Below are 17,813 nucleotides of genomic sequence, written 5' to 3'. Positions count from 1 at the left end.
CCTTTATCTCCATACTGAAATCCCAGATGACCAGACAGTGATTCAGCTAAAATATTAGTGTCTGAGACACTGTGAGCACGGAGACTGTAGTGTGCACAGCACATGTTTAGATGCTTAGCTTCAATATGTAATATTAATTAAATAATGCTCATAAATGGCTGTTGAGATAGTATTCTCAAGTGAAATTAGTAGAGGCATGGACCCGGTAACAGCAAGTCCTTACATCATACTTAACAAGCGGATTCTCGCAAAGCCGTCAAACTGATGTCATCAGAGCGAAAACGCCATTCCAGAGCAGAAGCCAATTTTCAGTTTTTGATTAAAGATTACGACGGCAGACAATTTTTTTTCCCAGTGTATTGACTTGCACGGTTCAATTGTTCGCCACAAGACTAGTAATGTACACTAAAAAGTAAGTATAGGGTCATTTTTGATTTCATGACGACTCATCATTTTCAATACCATTGGCAAAACTAACACATACTGTATACTGCCAGATATTTTACATTTTTTTTTATACATCCATTCAAGCTTTGAAAATGGTTTAATCCAAGTCTTCTAAAGAGACACATTCGCTTTATATGATGAACAGATTTTAATATAGGCTTTTATTTACATACATATAAATATTGATCAATTACTAGTGCTGTGTTCAAAATATCAATACGACGGTGTATCGTCACAGAGATTTGACGATACGAGTATCGATACAGGCTACTTATCTTTGTCAACCTGGCAACCATGTGTACGCGCGCTCTCTCTCCACTGTGGATAAACGCGTTTGCTTTCTGAAAACACTGGTTAGGTTGCAGTTTAGCGATCTCCACTTCGATGTTCTATTCTCAGAAAAGTGTGATTCATCAACTGTTCATTTACGACACAGAGAGAGAGAGAGGCTGTGTATGTATGAATTACCACCGTTTTGCCGCGTTTCTCTATTAACATCAAGCTTTGAGTGGTTTAATCCAAGTCTTCTAAAAAGACACATTCACTTTATATGATGAACAGATTTTAATATAGGCATTTACATACAAATATTGATCAATTACCATTACAAAAATCTCAATCTTAAACATTTGCTCATTCTGTGTATTTGTGTCTTTAAAATATGGTAATAGGACATTGTTGCAAAAGCTTACAGCACAATGAAGCTTGATTTCAACTTTGATTTCAAACTGAATTGAATTTGCAAAAAAAAGACAAGTACACATTCAGAAATAAAATTATAAAACAAATGACCTCAATTCTGTTGAGGTATCCGAAATATGACAACACTGAATTTTTATAAGCAGTGATTTAAGAGCCAAATACAGTATGTTAGGCCTATTTATTTAGCTTTGATTGTTGAAAGACTTTCTGATGCATTTCACTTACAGCCAATAAAATTCCCAGTAGGATTTTCATCGGCCAGGCATGGATCTATTCTGAATGGTTGATAACTTTTCACAAAGTTTAATCCAGGAGCAAAGATAAATAATTTCTATTTTAAAAGCACGGAGAGATCGCGATTGCACACAGTGCGCACAAGCAATATCGGAGTGAGAGGACAGGCAGTTAATTTGTATCAGTTAGGCCTATTTGAGAGCTCGCATCCAGTTTTCTGCGATTACGTGTTCTCATGTTACAATAAAGCGCTCGCCACATTCGCGCGGGAATGATTACAATTATGCGGAATACCAGCAATCCCGCGCATACATTCAGACTCTGTAATCGACAGAAGGCGGATGCGTGTCAAACTCGCTGTCGGAGAGGAAAAAGAGAGGCAGCTTTGAAAAGCGGCGGCTTTTCCCGGTTCAGATATCAGGGCTGTTATTGGTCCGTTTACGGTCGGATATCTTTATTGGCTTCTGTGAAGTGCCGTCAAAGGTTTGAATATCAATTCAAATTGTGGGCGTACTCAGTAACGAACTATGATTTAAAAGTAACGAAGTAGATTATTTTGCTTAATTTGTACTTAAGTACAAGTAAAAGTACAGCTTTAAAAATATACTCAAAAAAGTACAAGTACCCGAAAAAACGACTTAATTACAGTAACGTGAGTAATTCGTTACCTCCACCACTGGGCACTTGTAAATTTCACAATATGGGGATATCCATATACTTTCACTTGATAAACAGAACGGCCATAGGAATAAAAGGGTATTCAGACTGAAACTGAAAATTTCTGAGATCTTTCTAAAGTTGTTTTTCACCATCTTTCTGTACAAAAAATAATTGTTGTATTAAAGAAATATATAAAACTTACAAAATGTATTTAAAAAAAAACTTGAAGGGGTTAAATAGTGGCTATTATAGTGTGAAGCAGCAAAAAGCAAACAATAAAGATACATTTTTGTTACTAAAATTTTTTTTTCATTTACAAATTTAGACCACTAATTAACCATTCATTCAAAGTCCTTAATTGTTGTTCATGCATGATTTTTTTATGCATGCATGCTTAACAGAGTTGTTTGTTTCCTTGGTTTATAGAACACGTACCATTCAGATCTATTTTACACAACATAAGTTGAAATTGAGGTGAGTGTAAAGTTCCCACAGGTACCAATAGAGGCTAAAAGGAAAGAATAGAGTTCCTCATTTCGGCCTAGACAGGAGAAAATCAGCATCCTGGTTCTGGTAAATATTGCTCTGTGATAGATCCCCAGCATCCTACTGTATCTGCTTAACTGGGCTACTGTGTCGGCGGTAACATATAAAAAGAAAGCACTTACCATTGAATGTCACCATTGTTCGACTGCTGTTATTTCCTAAAATGATCACGGTAGGGGGAGTTTGGCCTTATTGTTATGGGAGGGAGGGATGTGGATGAGAAGACTCTGGGCTCACAGGAGAAGGCGCATGGGGGATATCGGTCCCCATCAATCAGAGACTCCACACAATGAGCTTCGACTCCCTCATGGTGTGGGAGTCTATCATAGCGGCTGATCGCACCACAACAATGGAGCAACACCTGTTTCCTCAGCAAAGCTCGGGAGCAACCTTCCTGTACAGGGCTGTTGGAAATACGATCAGGAGAAGGAGCTGAGATGAACCTTCATGCCGGGTCGCAGTGTGAACTTGAATCAGCTGAGATGAAGGGAGCATCTCATCAGACATGCTGTTAGGATCTGAGGTTTTATAGCTAAGTTCTGATCTTAGATATGGAATTTAGTGTCCAGTGTTGGAAGCCTGAAGTTGTATACTGTGTGTGGCATTGTGCTAAAGTAATGCTATTTATTTTTAGAATAAAAAAGTGTGATCCAAATTTTGAATGCAGCATTGCTGACTCAGGATAATGTACTGCAAAAGCCCTGGTTGCATTTCAATGATTTTGTTCATAGTCTGTGCACCTCAAATGCGTCTTTGCTTCACATAGGAAGATTGCTGGGATTGTGTTGCCCAGATGAAATCATCCTCTCGCTTAAGAGGATGTGAACACATCCTTTTACGTGTCAACAAGGTCACTTCCACATTTTCAGAGGTTGCAAAACGAACAAAAGGCTACAGGCTTCTGTCTGACTGACTGACAGCTGCTGGTCACTTTGTTTGCACCAGTTTAATCCTATATTATGCCACTAATCAGAGCATTGATGCAGAACTGGCGTAGAACAGTGGCTTTAAACCAGGGGCCTAAGCAGATTTTCACAGGGGCCGCAGGATGACTAAAATATTTTAATTAATTAATTATTATTAATATATTAAATAATATAACTATAATTAAAATTAAAATGCTGAAAACAGATAAAATCAAGAAACCAAATGTATTTTACCCCACCGTAACTTTTTATTGAAAACATTTTTTGAACTGTCCACATTGTTGAATATTTTAATATCAATGCTCCCAGTTTCTGTTAATAAAAAGTTTGAAAATAAGCAGCTTTGTCATAATGACAGCATAAATAGCAATATCTTAGCCTAGATAGTCAGGAATATTGTGAAGGGGGTGGGGGATGCTTTGAGTCAAAAAGATTGAGAAACACTGATCTAGAAGAAAATTTGTTGAAGTGTTTTTAAATAAGAGCCTTAAAGTTCTAGGAGTAAAAAAAAAAATCCCACCTTCTCAATCCATAAATATATTCAAGTTTTGTGTTGAGACCATTTTAGTAGAGTCTAAGTCAAGACTGAATAAAAATTCATACAAATATGTGACAAGATCACAAGGTATTTTTTTTCTTTCTTTTTTTTTTGAAACCAAGACTGAATTTCAGTGGGTTAGACCGAGGATGGTTGCATGGGGAGTTGTTACACAGTAAGTTTAACTTAAAAATTAGATCGAGGAATAAAATTACTATCAATGTCTCTGTGTACAAATATAAAGGATTTACAACAATGTTAAATAAAAAAATCAACATTTCACTTCTGGGTTGTAATTTCATTTGCACCTGGCACCTGTTGCCACCAGGTGCCACTTTCTATTAAATTAGTTTAGTCAATGAAATATCAATCAAATGAAAACAAAGTTGTGCCAGTTTTGCAACACAAACCAGTTTTTTGTTCGCCTTTATGATGGAAACAGTAATCATAAGATCAGTGATGAATTAGTTCCTTCCAGGCAATCTGGCAAGGCTACAATAGAGCTCCATAAAGTCATTAAGGCTAATATCAGGCTGTTCCCACTACTTTGCTTGCAGGCCTATTGTTGTGCTTAAAACAAGTGACCAGCATAACACTTTGTTTAAGGGCAACTTGCTGTACTTGGCAGTTTGAGTTTTTTCAAGTTTAACTTAATGACTGACAGACCAACATGTGGGTTTTGTAGGCTATATAAGGCCTACTCTTGATTTTTCTTGAGTTAACATCAGCAAATTCCCCTTAGTGACCACAGTGAAATATATATATATATATATATATATATATAAAAGAAGAAAAATCTTTGGATCAGTGTTGCATAATGATTGAATTAGGAGCTACGTGGACAAGCCTAACATGAACATCCTGTATGTTTTATTAGATCAGAAAAAAACCCCTGACATCCGATAGGAAATCAGATTAATATTTTCCACACTGTTCTGCTTTTTTTAAATTGAAGAAATGAAAGATATGCCATATATGATTATCTGACCATAGGTGCATATGGAGTTATTAAACCTTTTTGTTTTTTTTTGGTTTTTGGTTTGTTCTAAGAGATTTACATATAATTTAAAATCATTCATAAAATGTGACAAATTTGGTTCACATTGAGCCCACTTTTTCTTATGTATATGGTAGCCTATTTTCCTGATAAAATAAACAAATGTATAATATGTTGTTCTTTACATTTCAAATTTTCATTCTCTATATAAAAAAACGTATATAATATACACATTTATATCATACACTCCAGTTTTCTATTGATAAATAATTCTAAATCCTTCCAAAATAATCTTGAGTAAATACAGTGGAAAAATAGATGCAAAATAGTTTCTTTTTCTTGACCACAGAATTCACAGGTATATGAAATATTGAGCTTAAATCTTTCCAAAACGTGCTTAGTGGGATAAATTATATGAATTATTTTGTAAGACACTTCCTTCGTTTTGTTATTGATGCAGAACTTAGTTTATACAAATCCGCTTTATGACGCATGACGCTCAAGGGCCGCACGCTCAGCGTGTTAATGCAATGTAATGTTTGGTGAGAGATGAGTCTTGTATATGCGTTGACAAGTGTTTACAAGAAACTAAGTGAAGCAAAAAAGCGTTACTTTAGTGTATCATAGATAATATTGGTGGTTTGAGTTTTGGGTTTAATGACTCAGACTTAATATCTCTCTGAATGTTTGTTTCATGGTTTTGGGGATTTTTGTTTTGACATTGGGGAAGTTTTGAGAGTGCCACTAACAACATAATACAGCATGTGTCTAATATGAGCCACACGTACATTACATTCAGTTGATTTACTGACATAATGACCTAAAGACCTTAATTTGAAGGGGGAAAAAAATTAACAAATGGTACAGTTAAAACTGGAGAGACAAGGAAGTGGAATGTGGAGTTTGGAAGTGGAAAGTTGTTTACACAGAAAAACAATGGTAAAGCAGCCCAATGCAACTCAAAAATGCGTTTTGTGTGAACGACCCCTAAAAATTGGCTTAATATTTTTAATGATTCTATCCATATCTCTTTCACAGCTGCACTTTATAAACTGCTAATATCAGCCAAACTTTTAGCTGAACTAGTCAAGTTATTGCACATTAAAAACGTCATTTGGTCAGTGACTCACTGGGAGAAAAATTCCACCAAATGCTATTTTTTGCATTTTAGGCAAAATGAATCTGTTGGAAGAGGAATTCTCTATTTTTTTCTTGACACTTCTTCTTAAGTGCTATTTCTCAGCATGAATTTATTTCTATTATTTCTATTAGTAATACATTTCTATTTATTTTGCTGTTTGGATTTACAACTTACACAGTGCATGCGCATCCATGCATTCTATCTATGAGGTTTGTTCCATTATCCTTGAGCTCAGCGTTGCATATCATTCCTGGATGTCTGTTCCCAGATACTATCCCTGCATTCCATTCGGAAGGGCTCATCCCTATGCCCTAATTCCTTCAAAGGGTTTACCCTCCGGAGTGAGAGCTTCAAAGGGTTGAAGGGTGTAGGTGACCAAACAACTGTTTCTTGAAGTGCCCTTCTGCGTCATCATCACGTGCCCACACGGAGGCGCCGTCATCATGTAAAGAATCTGAGCAAAGGATCATGGGAGCCCGAAGTGTCCATCAGTTGTACCTTTCAAAATCCTTCATTCCGAAGGGCCATTTGAAGTGGCCAGTTTTGAGCACTTCGGTTTGAAAAGACCCTTCAATATGGCGGCCATGATTGTTTTCACTCCGTAGTGCCCTTCGGAGGGTGATATATCCCGTTTGGAACGCATCGTATGTCAGGGCTCCAGACTGCGACCATTTTTTCTGCCGGTGCGAGTAAATTTTGTGCGCGGTCGCACTGGTGCTACCACCGCGTTGTTCAATTCGCGCTGCCATTTCTGTCGCATATGAGAAATATCAAACGGCAAATGAAACAAAAGCAACAAAATCCCGCTACTTGTTTGAGCTGCGCAGCGCGGACCATTTATCAACGCGGACCGCGACACAAACAAACTTGTCCGAGCTCAGAACAGCTTTACTCAGGAACCAAAGTTGATTTCGCGACACTGTTACTGTTACTGCGCTGCGAGATCCAGCGAGAAGCGTTTGAACTCGCCGCAGAATGAATAAAGGTTGCTGTGAGGTCTAGTGAGATGCATTCAAATTCTGCACAGAATTCTCTATTATAAACAGATCAAACAGCGCTGACATAGAAAACAAGAAGCAGTAAGGCTAACTGTAACCATGGTGTTGTGGTAGAAATAGTCAAATGTTATCACATTATTAATTTCAGGGTTTGTACAACCTTTTGAGAGAGAAATTCAGGCAATTTTCAATGACTTACAAGCATTTCACACAGCTGTTGCCAGAACTTTAAAGCTCCAAAATGATTCAATTTGAATGTTATTTTCAATGGAATTACCAAAATGCACTGTGGTGAACAAACACTTGTGTAAAATAAAAAACAAACAAACACATCAAATCACCATTATAACCTGTAGATGGCAACAGAGGAGCACTGGTTGGCTTATTAGACAGTCATTTATAGCTACTTTTCCTTTATATTTTGAAATTTAACAATTATAAAATCACTAGGCTAAAATAATAAATCATCAAGAAATCAGAATGTGACAAGAGTTTTGCTCTTTTTGTGTGTGTGTATGAAGTAAGAAAAATCACAAAGTGCTTTGAAAAACGAACTTTTCTTCAATTTGCGACTCACACATAATCACTGAAGTTGTTGGTCAGTTCCATATAAGACTATAGAAGAATAATGGTACATTTAATAAGAGTACAATATATACCTTTTCTACATAAAAATGTAATTTACACGTTTAAACGTTACTTTTGTTAATAAAATAAATATTGTAAGCTTCCCAACTCAAGCTTAGTACTTTACTATCAAATGTGTATAAACATGAAGTAAACAAGAAAATAACATGTAATATTATTAGTAACTGCACTTATTAATGCAAAACAATAATAATTTTTTTCATATCCCTCTGAAATTAAAAGAATACTGCACATTGTAATTTCTATGAGTTCTATTTATTATCAAAGCATTTGTTAGTAATACAGTTAAAATGGGGAAAATATGTGAACAATTGCATTGCAGGCTGATTTAAGGTGTGCCCCTAAATTTTCTGCTTGTGCTCCTAACAACTTTCAGTCAGGAGCTACAGTGCTCCTAGTAAAAATAGTTAGTCTGGAGCCCTGTATGTGGTGTTGTTTATAGGTGGCAGGTGCCATCTAACAGTAAATGTCAGGAACTTTAAATGTTATCAGGACGAAAACAAACAGTTGGCAGCTGTGGCATCCCCTTAATAATCCCTAAACCAGATAGTTCTCTTGAATTTCTCTGACACCAGGTAAAACATTTCCCTGAACCTCAATATCATTTACAGACATGCAAAGGATGCTGTATGTTTACTTCCCTGAAGGGAGACGAGCATTTGTTTGTCTATGTAGATAACATACCTGCATGGAATTTTATTGGCACATGCTGCTACTTCATTCAGGTTACACCAACTGTGTTATTGGATAGAGGCCGCCTGAAAACCCACATAGTAACGTATAACATTTTTCTTGACTGATATGTTTGGAATTTAAATATAAACAAGTGGTTCCGCCATCTTATGTAATACTTTTTTAGTATCATATTTACAGATCATATGAAGGAGGTAGTGTGTATCGGTATCTTTTTTGTTTTTCACTGTTTCAGAAACAGTTAGAATTTTACAGCTTCATTTATATGACTTTAGTTCTTTTGTTTTACAGTTACAATCAAGATGCAGCACACCTCGTGCACAGAGGACCGGATCCAGCATGCTCTGGAGAGATGCCTGGATGGACTCCGGCCATCAGAAAACCTGACACAATCCTGGAACGGTAAGGCCACCCCACTGACCCTCTGCTGCTGATGGGTCACTTTTGTTTGGCATCACTGTTTTTCATTTCAATTTTTTTTTACTTCTGTTTGTACAATTTGTTTGTGTGTGCTTTTCCTTTATCATTTTTCTCATTGGTTTTCAATTGACCTCATGTTGCAGTTAGGGAAATAGAAGGGATTTGCCATTGAAATGGGCTTCTCAGTGTTAATTTACTCAAATAATTATACATGCATAATACACTTATGGGTCAGTGACACAACACTCTTTTTTTGTCTGCATCTATTAATTTATTCATGCACAGTAATAGCAGTATGCAGAAATAAGAGAGGATTCCTGCAGACCCTCGTGACTGTGTTGCAAGGTCAAAGTCTCTTAAAATATGAAACCAGCATGAATACAAACAGTACATATACACAAATTCAACATGTTTTAAACTAGGTTTTAAACAAAATATTCCCTTTCTTTATTGGGAACGTGATACCTTATATTTGTTATTGGCCCATGTAATTCTGTGACTAGGTGGGTGAAAATGCCAGCTGAGTGGGCATGTGTCTACATCAGCCCACCCACATCTGATTGTAGCATTTAATTGTGTGAACACAGCAAAACACTACTTTTTCAGTATACAAGCAGTTTCAAAGTTTAATTTGCTCAAAGACAACTTGATACTTAGCTGTGATATACTATCATATTGGGAAAGTTGAATTAGGTCTTATTTTTTTATTTCTCTGTTATGGAAAGGCCATATAGAATCTTTATCACTGTAGTTGTGTATTTGCTCTGGTTGTGTTTATGAACCAGGGAACTGACAAACAAAGATCACACACTGATGAACATTCTAATGCTGTTTGTGTACAGAGTGTGACACTGTTGACAGATTCAAAGAGAAGGTGTTATTTTCAGAGAGTGTTCTAAAGCAAATGTATTGTTTGACACTTTAAATTAGGCAGGAAGTTAAGATGTCCTTCAAGTAAAGCAGTTATTATCGACCACTGCAGATCTTTTTAGTAGGAAAGCTGCAGTTGCCTTAAATATCCAGTTCAGCATAATTCTAAATTTATGTAGTTTTGAGGTTACACACAGTTCTGTCACCTAACCAATATGATCTGCTCTCAAATTGTACATTACAGTATGTTCTTTCTCAGAATTCTAACCATCACAGTTTAAAGCAGGGAACCCTTTGACATCTACACATCAGGGATTTCAGGGGAATATTCAGGCTATCGTGACTTTAACCAGCCTTTTCCTGTCTGATGTGTGTGTTCAGATTAATTCCCGCCCTTTATGTGTGCTTGACTCGTTTGGTGATATTGGGGTTTTGCAGTGGTTACATGTATACCACGGGGGACTTGTTTACTAGATATCATGTTTATTTGAGGTATAAGGCATGCACATTTGTCCCAGTTTCGCAATTAGGGTTCTCATGCGTGTATGTTTATGCATGTTTGTGTTGACAGATTCAAAGAGAAGGTGTTATTTTCAGAGAGTGTTCTAAAGCAAATGTATTGTTTGACACTTTCAATTAGGCAGGAAGTTAAGATGTCCTTCAAGTAAAGCAGTTATTATCGACCACTGCAGATCTTCTTAGTAGGAAAGCTGCAGTTGCCTTAAATATCCAGTTCAGCATAATTCTAAATTTATGTAGTTTTGAGGTTACACACAGTTCTGTCACCTAACCAATATGATCTGCTCTCAAATTGTACATTACAGTATGTTCTTTCTCAGAATTCTAACCATCACAGTTTAAAGCAGGGAACCCTTTGACATCTACACATCAGGGATTTCAGGGGAATATTCAGGCTATCGTGACTTTAACCAGCCTTTTCCTGTCTGATGTGTGTGTTCAGATTAATTCCCGCCCTTTATGTGTGCTTGACTCGTTTGGTGATATTGGGGTTTTGCAGTGGTTACATGTATACCACGGGGGACTTGTTTACTAGATATCATGTTTATTTGAGGTATAAGGCATGCACATTTGTCCCAGTTTCGCAATTAGGGTTCTCATGCGTGTATGTTTATGCATGTTTGTGTGTTTGTGCAGCTGGCTGGTGTATGAACCGCTGGAGTCTAGAAGAGCTGGTTAAGAGGGACCCAGAAAATTTTCTCATTCTGCTGCAGCAAATTCTCAGAAAAGCCAGAGAAGTGAGTACACATGTAGACGTACCGCTAACTAAACGGAATGCTACACCCGCAGAAAAGAAGTGATATTTTTGTGATCAATGTCCTCTGTGTTTAACTCACTATGCCCCCTTGTGGGCTCTGCAGGCTATGACAATAAAGATTGCATCTAATCTATGCTAAGATATTGGTGTTGTTCATAATTAAATTAAGTTCAGCAAAACCGTATTTTAATTTATTTTAGATGTGATCAAGAACACATTGTGAGTTTGTCTGTAGGCGCTATGTAAAAGTGGTGATGCTGGATATCTTTCTCTGCTGTTTTAGGTTCAGCAGGAGTGTCATTATGAGCTTGTGGCCCCCTTGGCTCTCATGTTTGAGTCCACACTTCTGCAGGTAAATTTTCATGGACACTGGGTTGATTATTCAAGAACAAATTGACCAAAGCCTTGATAATCAGAAACTAAGAATTATTGATCTAATTTTACTGAGCTAATGTCGAAGACAGGGAAACAGTATTTGCTATTTGCGTGCGCCTATTAGGAAATATTGAATGCTTCTCAGTGTTCATTCTCACAAATAATTAATCTAAATATACTTTTTTTTTTAATTATAATTAAATTGTATAATCAAATTATAATGAAATGTTGTTATTAAAATCGTGAAATAAAAGTTGTAGGGTTTCGAAAAATGTAAAACATAGAAACCTTACATAAAATGAAGAAGAAATATATACAATTTTATATTTTTATACATGTATATAATAATGTATATAAATACGACGATTTTATATATTTTACGTATTTACAATACTTCCAATCTACAGCTTTATTTTGTAGTAAATTTGAGAAATTCATGTACATTTTCAGATGCTTTTCAGATTGTAAAGCATAATTTAGTATTCAATTAGAAAACTGGAAAAAATATAAGCATTTTTACTAGTGGACTTTTAGACCCCACAAATATTGCTTTAAACCTCTCAGTTTGAGCCTTATCTCTTTCGCCCAGAAGCTAATGTTAATGAAATCACATATGCGTCTGTTTTCTCTCTGCAGATGCCTCTTTGTCCATCTGATGGAGAGATTCTGACAGAAGCTTGTGAAGTGTTTCATGACTTTCTAGCATGGCCTGAACCCTACTGTAGTGTGTGCCGTAACCTGCTCTCCACTTTACATCAAGAGCTTAGAGCTCCAGGTAGCACATTTACATCAATAAACACAAGATAAACTTTTATCAGTCACCATCTTAGCACCTTAATAAAGAGCAGCTTGTTAACCTTAGTCCCAATCTACTAATTCATAGTATTTAACAGAAAAGTACAGTGGCATACTTCTCAGTGGTTTCAAGAAGCATTGCAGCTGTTTTTCAAAATAAGTGCTACACTTGTTTATCAGTTTTAAGAGCACCAATAGTACCTTAAGGATTACTTAACTTCCACTCTAACTTCAGTGCTTTCACTAAGATTTTGTTTTGTTACATAATGTTGAAATCTGATGAAATAATGTTCTTGTGTGCATTTGCTTGTATCAGGGATTTCGTACCACAGGCTGGTAAGAGAGGAACAAGGCCTTGCCACCTCCAGTCAGCGTTCTAAGATCACGTGAGTGTGTTTTAACAGAAGCAGGAGGAAATCCGGTTGTGTCAGTTATTGCTCAGCCCTTTTTGGTTGCAGTCTTCACCACTCGCTTCCTGTGTCAGTTCTTAGATATTCAGAATTTGTCTTATTGCAAGATTACTTCTCTGTGTGAAACTTCAGCATCAAAGGTTGTGTCCAGTCAAATGTATTGCAAATAAAATTATTTGTTTGCAATTTATTTGTCATGAATACAATCTTTAGCCTAGTGTTTAATTGACAAATTAATGTTTAATTATAATGACTTTTTTCATTTTGCACAATAGTTCAAAATGAATGAATATTAATATTAATAATAGATGTAAATAAGACAAATGTTTCTTGAGCACCAAATCAGCATAATAGAATGATTTCTGAAGGATCACGTGACACTTAGTAATTCAAAATTGAGCTTTGCCATCACAGGAATAAATTACATTTTATTATATATTAAAATATAAAATAATAATATCTCACAATATTACCATTTTACTGTCTTTTTGCCTTGGTGAGCATTCTTTCAAAAACATTTTAATCTCAGTGACCCCAAACTATTAAATGGTAGTGTAAATCAGGGATCTTCAGCTCCAGTCCTGGAGGTCCAGTCTCAGCCAAGTTTAGCTTTAACCCTAACCAAAGACATCCATACAGGCTAATTAATGTGTTCAGAATTACTTGCAAATTACAGACAGAACTAAAGTCTGCATAACACTTGCCCTACAGAACTGGAGTTGAAGACCCTGGTGTAAATAATACCATGGTATTACCACAGTACTATGTTTATCATGGCTGGCCATTTCAACTTAGCACAGCCCTCCCTATGATCTGTCTTGGATAAACATCTGTCCCATAATAAGAGCATGCCTCTTTTTTTTTTTGTTTATACAAAATATATTTTTCTAAGAAAATAATTCTTAAACTTAAACTGTTGATGTTCTACTAAAATGAAATACACTAGAAAATAACAAATGTAATGTGGACACAAGTAATGTGTTTTATCTGTGTTTCTGCTACACAACAGTGACCTTTTCTGATGTTTTCTCTGTTACAGTACGGTGTTGTTGATGAACCCGGCTGAGGTGCCTGCTGAGGTCCTGTCTGTGGCCGAGCAGCTCAGTGGAGCGGAGGTCTCACAGAGAGAGAGTAGCATTACACTCATTAAACACAGCTACCAGGCAGTGCTCGGAACTAAATACCCACTACAGACCATCAGCGATGCTCTACAGGTACACCACACTGTTCCACGGCACATGAGATGATGTTTCCTGCTTTAATGTGCTCCAAAAAACTTGATACAGAGTGCATGTGCGTCAGACTGTGACGGAGTATGTGTGGGTGTATCACTTTGTGGGTGTCAGGAAGTGTGTGATCTGATTGGTGGGAGGGGGGTGAGAACTGGATGTGTGATCAAAATAACTCATATGTGGGCTGATGGGTGGCTAATGGGGAATAAATAGATGGATTGAGTGGGAGTAATGACGGGGTTGAGCTTGTTATAATAGTTTTGCTTGCAAATGGCGAAATTTATTGTAATTATGTCAGATTACTTGGAAGTTAAAATGAGGGGTAGCTTCATTTGAAACACAGGTAAACATTCAACGAATTCTGACTCTGAATGACTTGCAACAACATAAGAGGTTACAGTACATGACTAAGTTGGTTCCTTTTTAGTGCCTTAGTGATGATGAGTTGGCACAGATCCTGTCCTCAGTGAGTGACCTTCTAGAGTCTGCAGCAGCCATAACGGATATAGCTAAAGCTCGAGAACATGTCAAGGGTGGTCTGGAGGCGCTGCGAGAAAAACTTGGCATACCAGCCTCCAACGGCAAGGCTTCAGATGGTACAGTCTCACTTCCTACTTATAGCCCTCCTCACAAACCCTAAAGTGCTTTGAATTGTTACCAGACTTGTGTCCAACCTTATACAAATTTAAAAAATAGTATTATGAAATCTTAATTTTTTTTTTTAATTCCTTTTCACTTTATAAATCAATGGTTCTTAACCAAGGTAGAGGGGCCCACTAGGGGTCATTAGCAAACTTCCAGGAGGCTCCAATTAACAAATTCTTGTTAAATGCTTAAAAAATGGCTGTACAAGATTAAACAGTAGACATTATATTTTTGACTTTATTTTTATTACAACAGGAGTACTAGAGGTACATATCAGATTAAATAGGGCCTTCAAATTTTGTCTTGGGCAAACGGAGCATCTTGGAGACAAAAAGGTTGTGAACCACTGTTCTAAACTGCACTATTAAAGTTATTGTCAATCAAAGTCATTCTTATAGTAAAATTAATTACTACTATACCATCAATTACTGTTCACAAGCAATCAGTAATATAAAAAAAGAATAAGTTTCTACATACACACATGGAATGCAGCATTATAGACTATATGGCTGAAGTATGGGGACAACTTTTATTTAAAGCATGTGACTAATTCAGCCGAAATTTCAGCAAACATTTTAGTACAATAGGACATGTTCACAAAGCAAGGTCCATATTGAAACAATTTACCGAGTCTGATGGGAAAGAGCTTGACTGGCCTGCACAATGCTCAAGTTCATTGACCACCTGTGAGATTAATTGAAACCTCAGGTATTAGCCAGGCTCCATCACCCATCACCTGACCTCTCTTATATTCTGTTGACTAAATGGGATCAAATCCCTGTAGCCATGTTTCCCAGAAGAATGAAAACTGTTATAGCAGCAAACTACCTATTAAAGCCAATGGCTTTGAAATATTTAGGTGTCCACATACTTTTGGCCATGAGAATTGGTGGTCTACATCTTATAGAGTTTCATGGTTGTTGCTTGGTGACATACTACACTGTTGGTCTGGGCAGCAGTAGTACATATTACCTGGCACCAACTCCTAGAAACTTATCCAAGATGGATGGCCAACATGAAGCAATACAGCTGATGTTTTTTCCACTTGGGAAACAGTGGTGTGTTGGATTTGGAGTGGGCTAGTGATTAATGAGAAAGACTTTGTTGTGTTTGTGCCACTAGGGGTTCTTCAGACGCTCGGCATTCCAGCAGCCAAGTGCTACACCTTCCATTGGTACAAGGATAATTTTGGTAAGACACTGAATCCAAGCCAGTCCCATTTCTTTCTGCCATGGGCTTATTCAAACATTTGTTTGGCTATTTTGGAATTATAAACATTCGAAGGTTGCTTTCCAGTCACTTTGATTTAGTTTATAATGTCATTAGGGGTTTTCATGAGTTGTAAGTTAATCCTCCAGCTAATAATAACCATCTGAGTCACGATTTTCCTTCTTGTTTTTTTTTTTTGCTAGATGTTAGTGTGTACTGGCTGCATTGTTTAATTGGATTTAATTGGACATTAGGTATATTACGGTAATACATGTTTTAATGAGTGCAGGTGTTGCTTGGAAGCACATGGCACTGAGGAAGGGTTAATACCCGAAAACGTTCTGCACCTTTGCATTTTTATATACATATTTTTGTGACCTCTGAGCAATAAATGTTATAAGCCTTTTTGGCTGAATTTGGACGAGTGCGGATCTCTTTCATCTTCATATTTTTTTTTATTTTGGATCTATGCACCCTATGTTATTTGCCTACTGGATGTTTGGATGAGTGTTTGGCGCTACAACCTTTTCTAACTGTGGATTAATTGGATTTCAAACCACATATCTGATCGCTGATCTATGCATCCCAGCCTGGCAAAACTGGATAGATGGGTAGTTTTAGTGGGGTTTTGGGCAAAACTTTTAAATTGCAACAAGCTTTTTTTGCTGCTGGTCTGAGCTAACTTTAGATCTCTAATAAAGTCCTAGATTACTTGCACACACTTTGAAGTCAAAACAAAGATGATTTTGTTTTCATTGATTGTTATTACATTCTTATGTAATTTTTTGATACAGAAACATTGGTATTAATTTGTCAACAGGATCTCAGTGTGAACGGGATGGAGGACAGCACTAATGACATAGCCAATCTCCTGGGAATGCTGGATCCCTGGTATGAGCGTAACACTCTGAGCCTGCTGGAGCTTCCGGTTAATGTGGTGTGCCAGGTGATACTTTCATATCCACACAGACTCATTCACACGAACAGAGAGTGCGTACATATCTAAATAATCAGTAAGAAGAACAGTAAATCTTTTGTTATATGGCAAGCTTTTGACACGGCATACATGCACACACAAAAAAAACACATCCCATAAAACCACTCATATGAGGAACTTGCGTGTGTGAAAGTGTTTTTTGAATTGTTTTGATTATCACCATGGCCTAAACAAAATGTCCTTATTAAATTACAGATGAAAAATATATTCATGTCAAATGTTCTGTCCATAACAGCAGACATCCAAGATTGATTCAGACTTGTCTGAAGGTGCTGGTGAGGGGCGTTTACCGATATTTGCTGACCTGGTGCTCTATTACTGTCGTCACGCCGCCCGCCCTGCCCTCATTCAGCTCTATCAAGCAGAGGTGAATCAAAAATAAAACATGCCATTTCCTCAATCTGTGGCAATTTCAGTCATAGACTTTAAAACTGCACCATAAAAGTTACATAGACTTTTGAGTTATAAATCTTTTTTTTTTTTTACAGCATGTGAGGCAATATGTGGGGCTCCTTTCTCCAATGTGCTGTGAATTCTGTGTTTAAAAAAGTGTACTTTCAATCAGATTTGTTCGTTTCACTGCAAAAATGACAGGCTGAATTATTTTAGAGCTCTGTGAAATCTACATACATTTTTAGATGCTGCTTGGTGTTAACTAATGACTCTACAGTGACATTGTTTCATTCATCTTTTCTGCACTGTTTTGTAACTTGTCTTGCATCTTATACTGCCATGATGCAATGCGGTGGTTTCATAAAAGTTTAAATCTTACTCTTGGTTGTAGTTGACACTAGCTGGAGGAGAGAGACGGACTGAAGTGTTTGTTCACTCTCTGGAGCTCGGACACACAGCTGGTACAAGAGCCATCAAGGCCATGGGTGAGTGCGGACAAACACCAGCATATCAGATCAAAATTTGTTTTGTCTTTGAATGGTCTTTTCACATCATCTCATGTTTGCTTAGTATGCTTTCCCTTCAACAGTTTTAAATTTTTGGGGGGGTGGTATATCGAAGCAATCACAAGGATAATTTTCCTTTCTTCCTTTCTTATATA

At 36.9% G+C, this 17,813-nt stretch overlaps 1 protein-coding gene across 1 annotated transcript in view; it reads left to right on the top strand.

Moving 5' to 3' along the window:
* The window catches only part of LOC107660468 (phosphoinositide 3-kinase regulatory subunit 5), a 27,114-nt gene that overhangs the window by 3,729 nt on the left and 5,572 nt on the right, over positions 1–17,813 (top strand). The window contains exons 2-12 of the mRNA XM_016449773.1: positions 8,822–8,932; positions 10,976–11,076; positions 11,380–11,448; positions 12,108–12,246; positions 12,583–12,652; positions 13,716–13,890; positions 14,336–14,504; positions 15,676–15,744; positions 16,557–16,708; positions 16,995–17,126; positions 17,544–17,637. Coding sequence (XP_016305259.1) covers positions 8,833–8,932; positions 10,976–11,076; positions 11,380–11,448; positions 12,108–12,246; positions 12,583–12,652; positions 13,716–13,890; positions 14,336–14,504; positions 15,676–15,744; positions 16,557–16,708; positions 16,995–17,126; positions 17,544–17,637 — 1,270 coding nt within the window. The 5' untranslated portion in view covers positions 8,822–8,832. The remainder of the gene's footprint in view (positions 1–8,821; positions 8,933–10,975; positions 11,077–11,379; positions 11,449–12,107; positions 12,247–12,582; positions 12,653–13,715; positions 13,891–14,335; positions 14,505–15,675; positions 15,745–16,556; positions 16,709–16,994; positions 17,127–17,543; positions 17,638–17,813) is intronic.

This window comes from Sinocyclocheilus anshuiensis, unplaced genomic scaffold (genome assembly GCF_001515605.1).
Source record: "Sinocyclocheilus anshuiensis isolate Anshui unplaced genomic scaffold, SAMN03320099.WGS_v1.1 scaffold1975, whole genome shotgun sequence".
NCBI classification, from domain to species: domain Eukaryota; kingdom Metazoa; phylum Chordata; class Actinopteri; order Cypriniformes; family Cyprinidae; genus Sinocyclocheilus; species Sinocyclocheilus anshuiensis.
The sequence above is the reverse complement of the archived record's forward strand: the minus strand, read 5'-3'. Positions and strand labels throughout refer to the sequence as shown.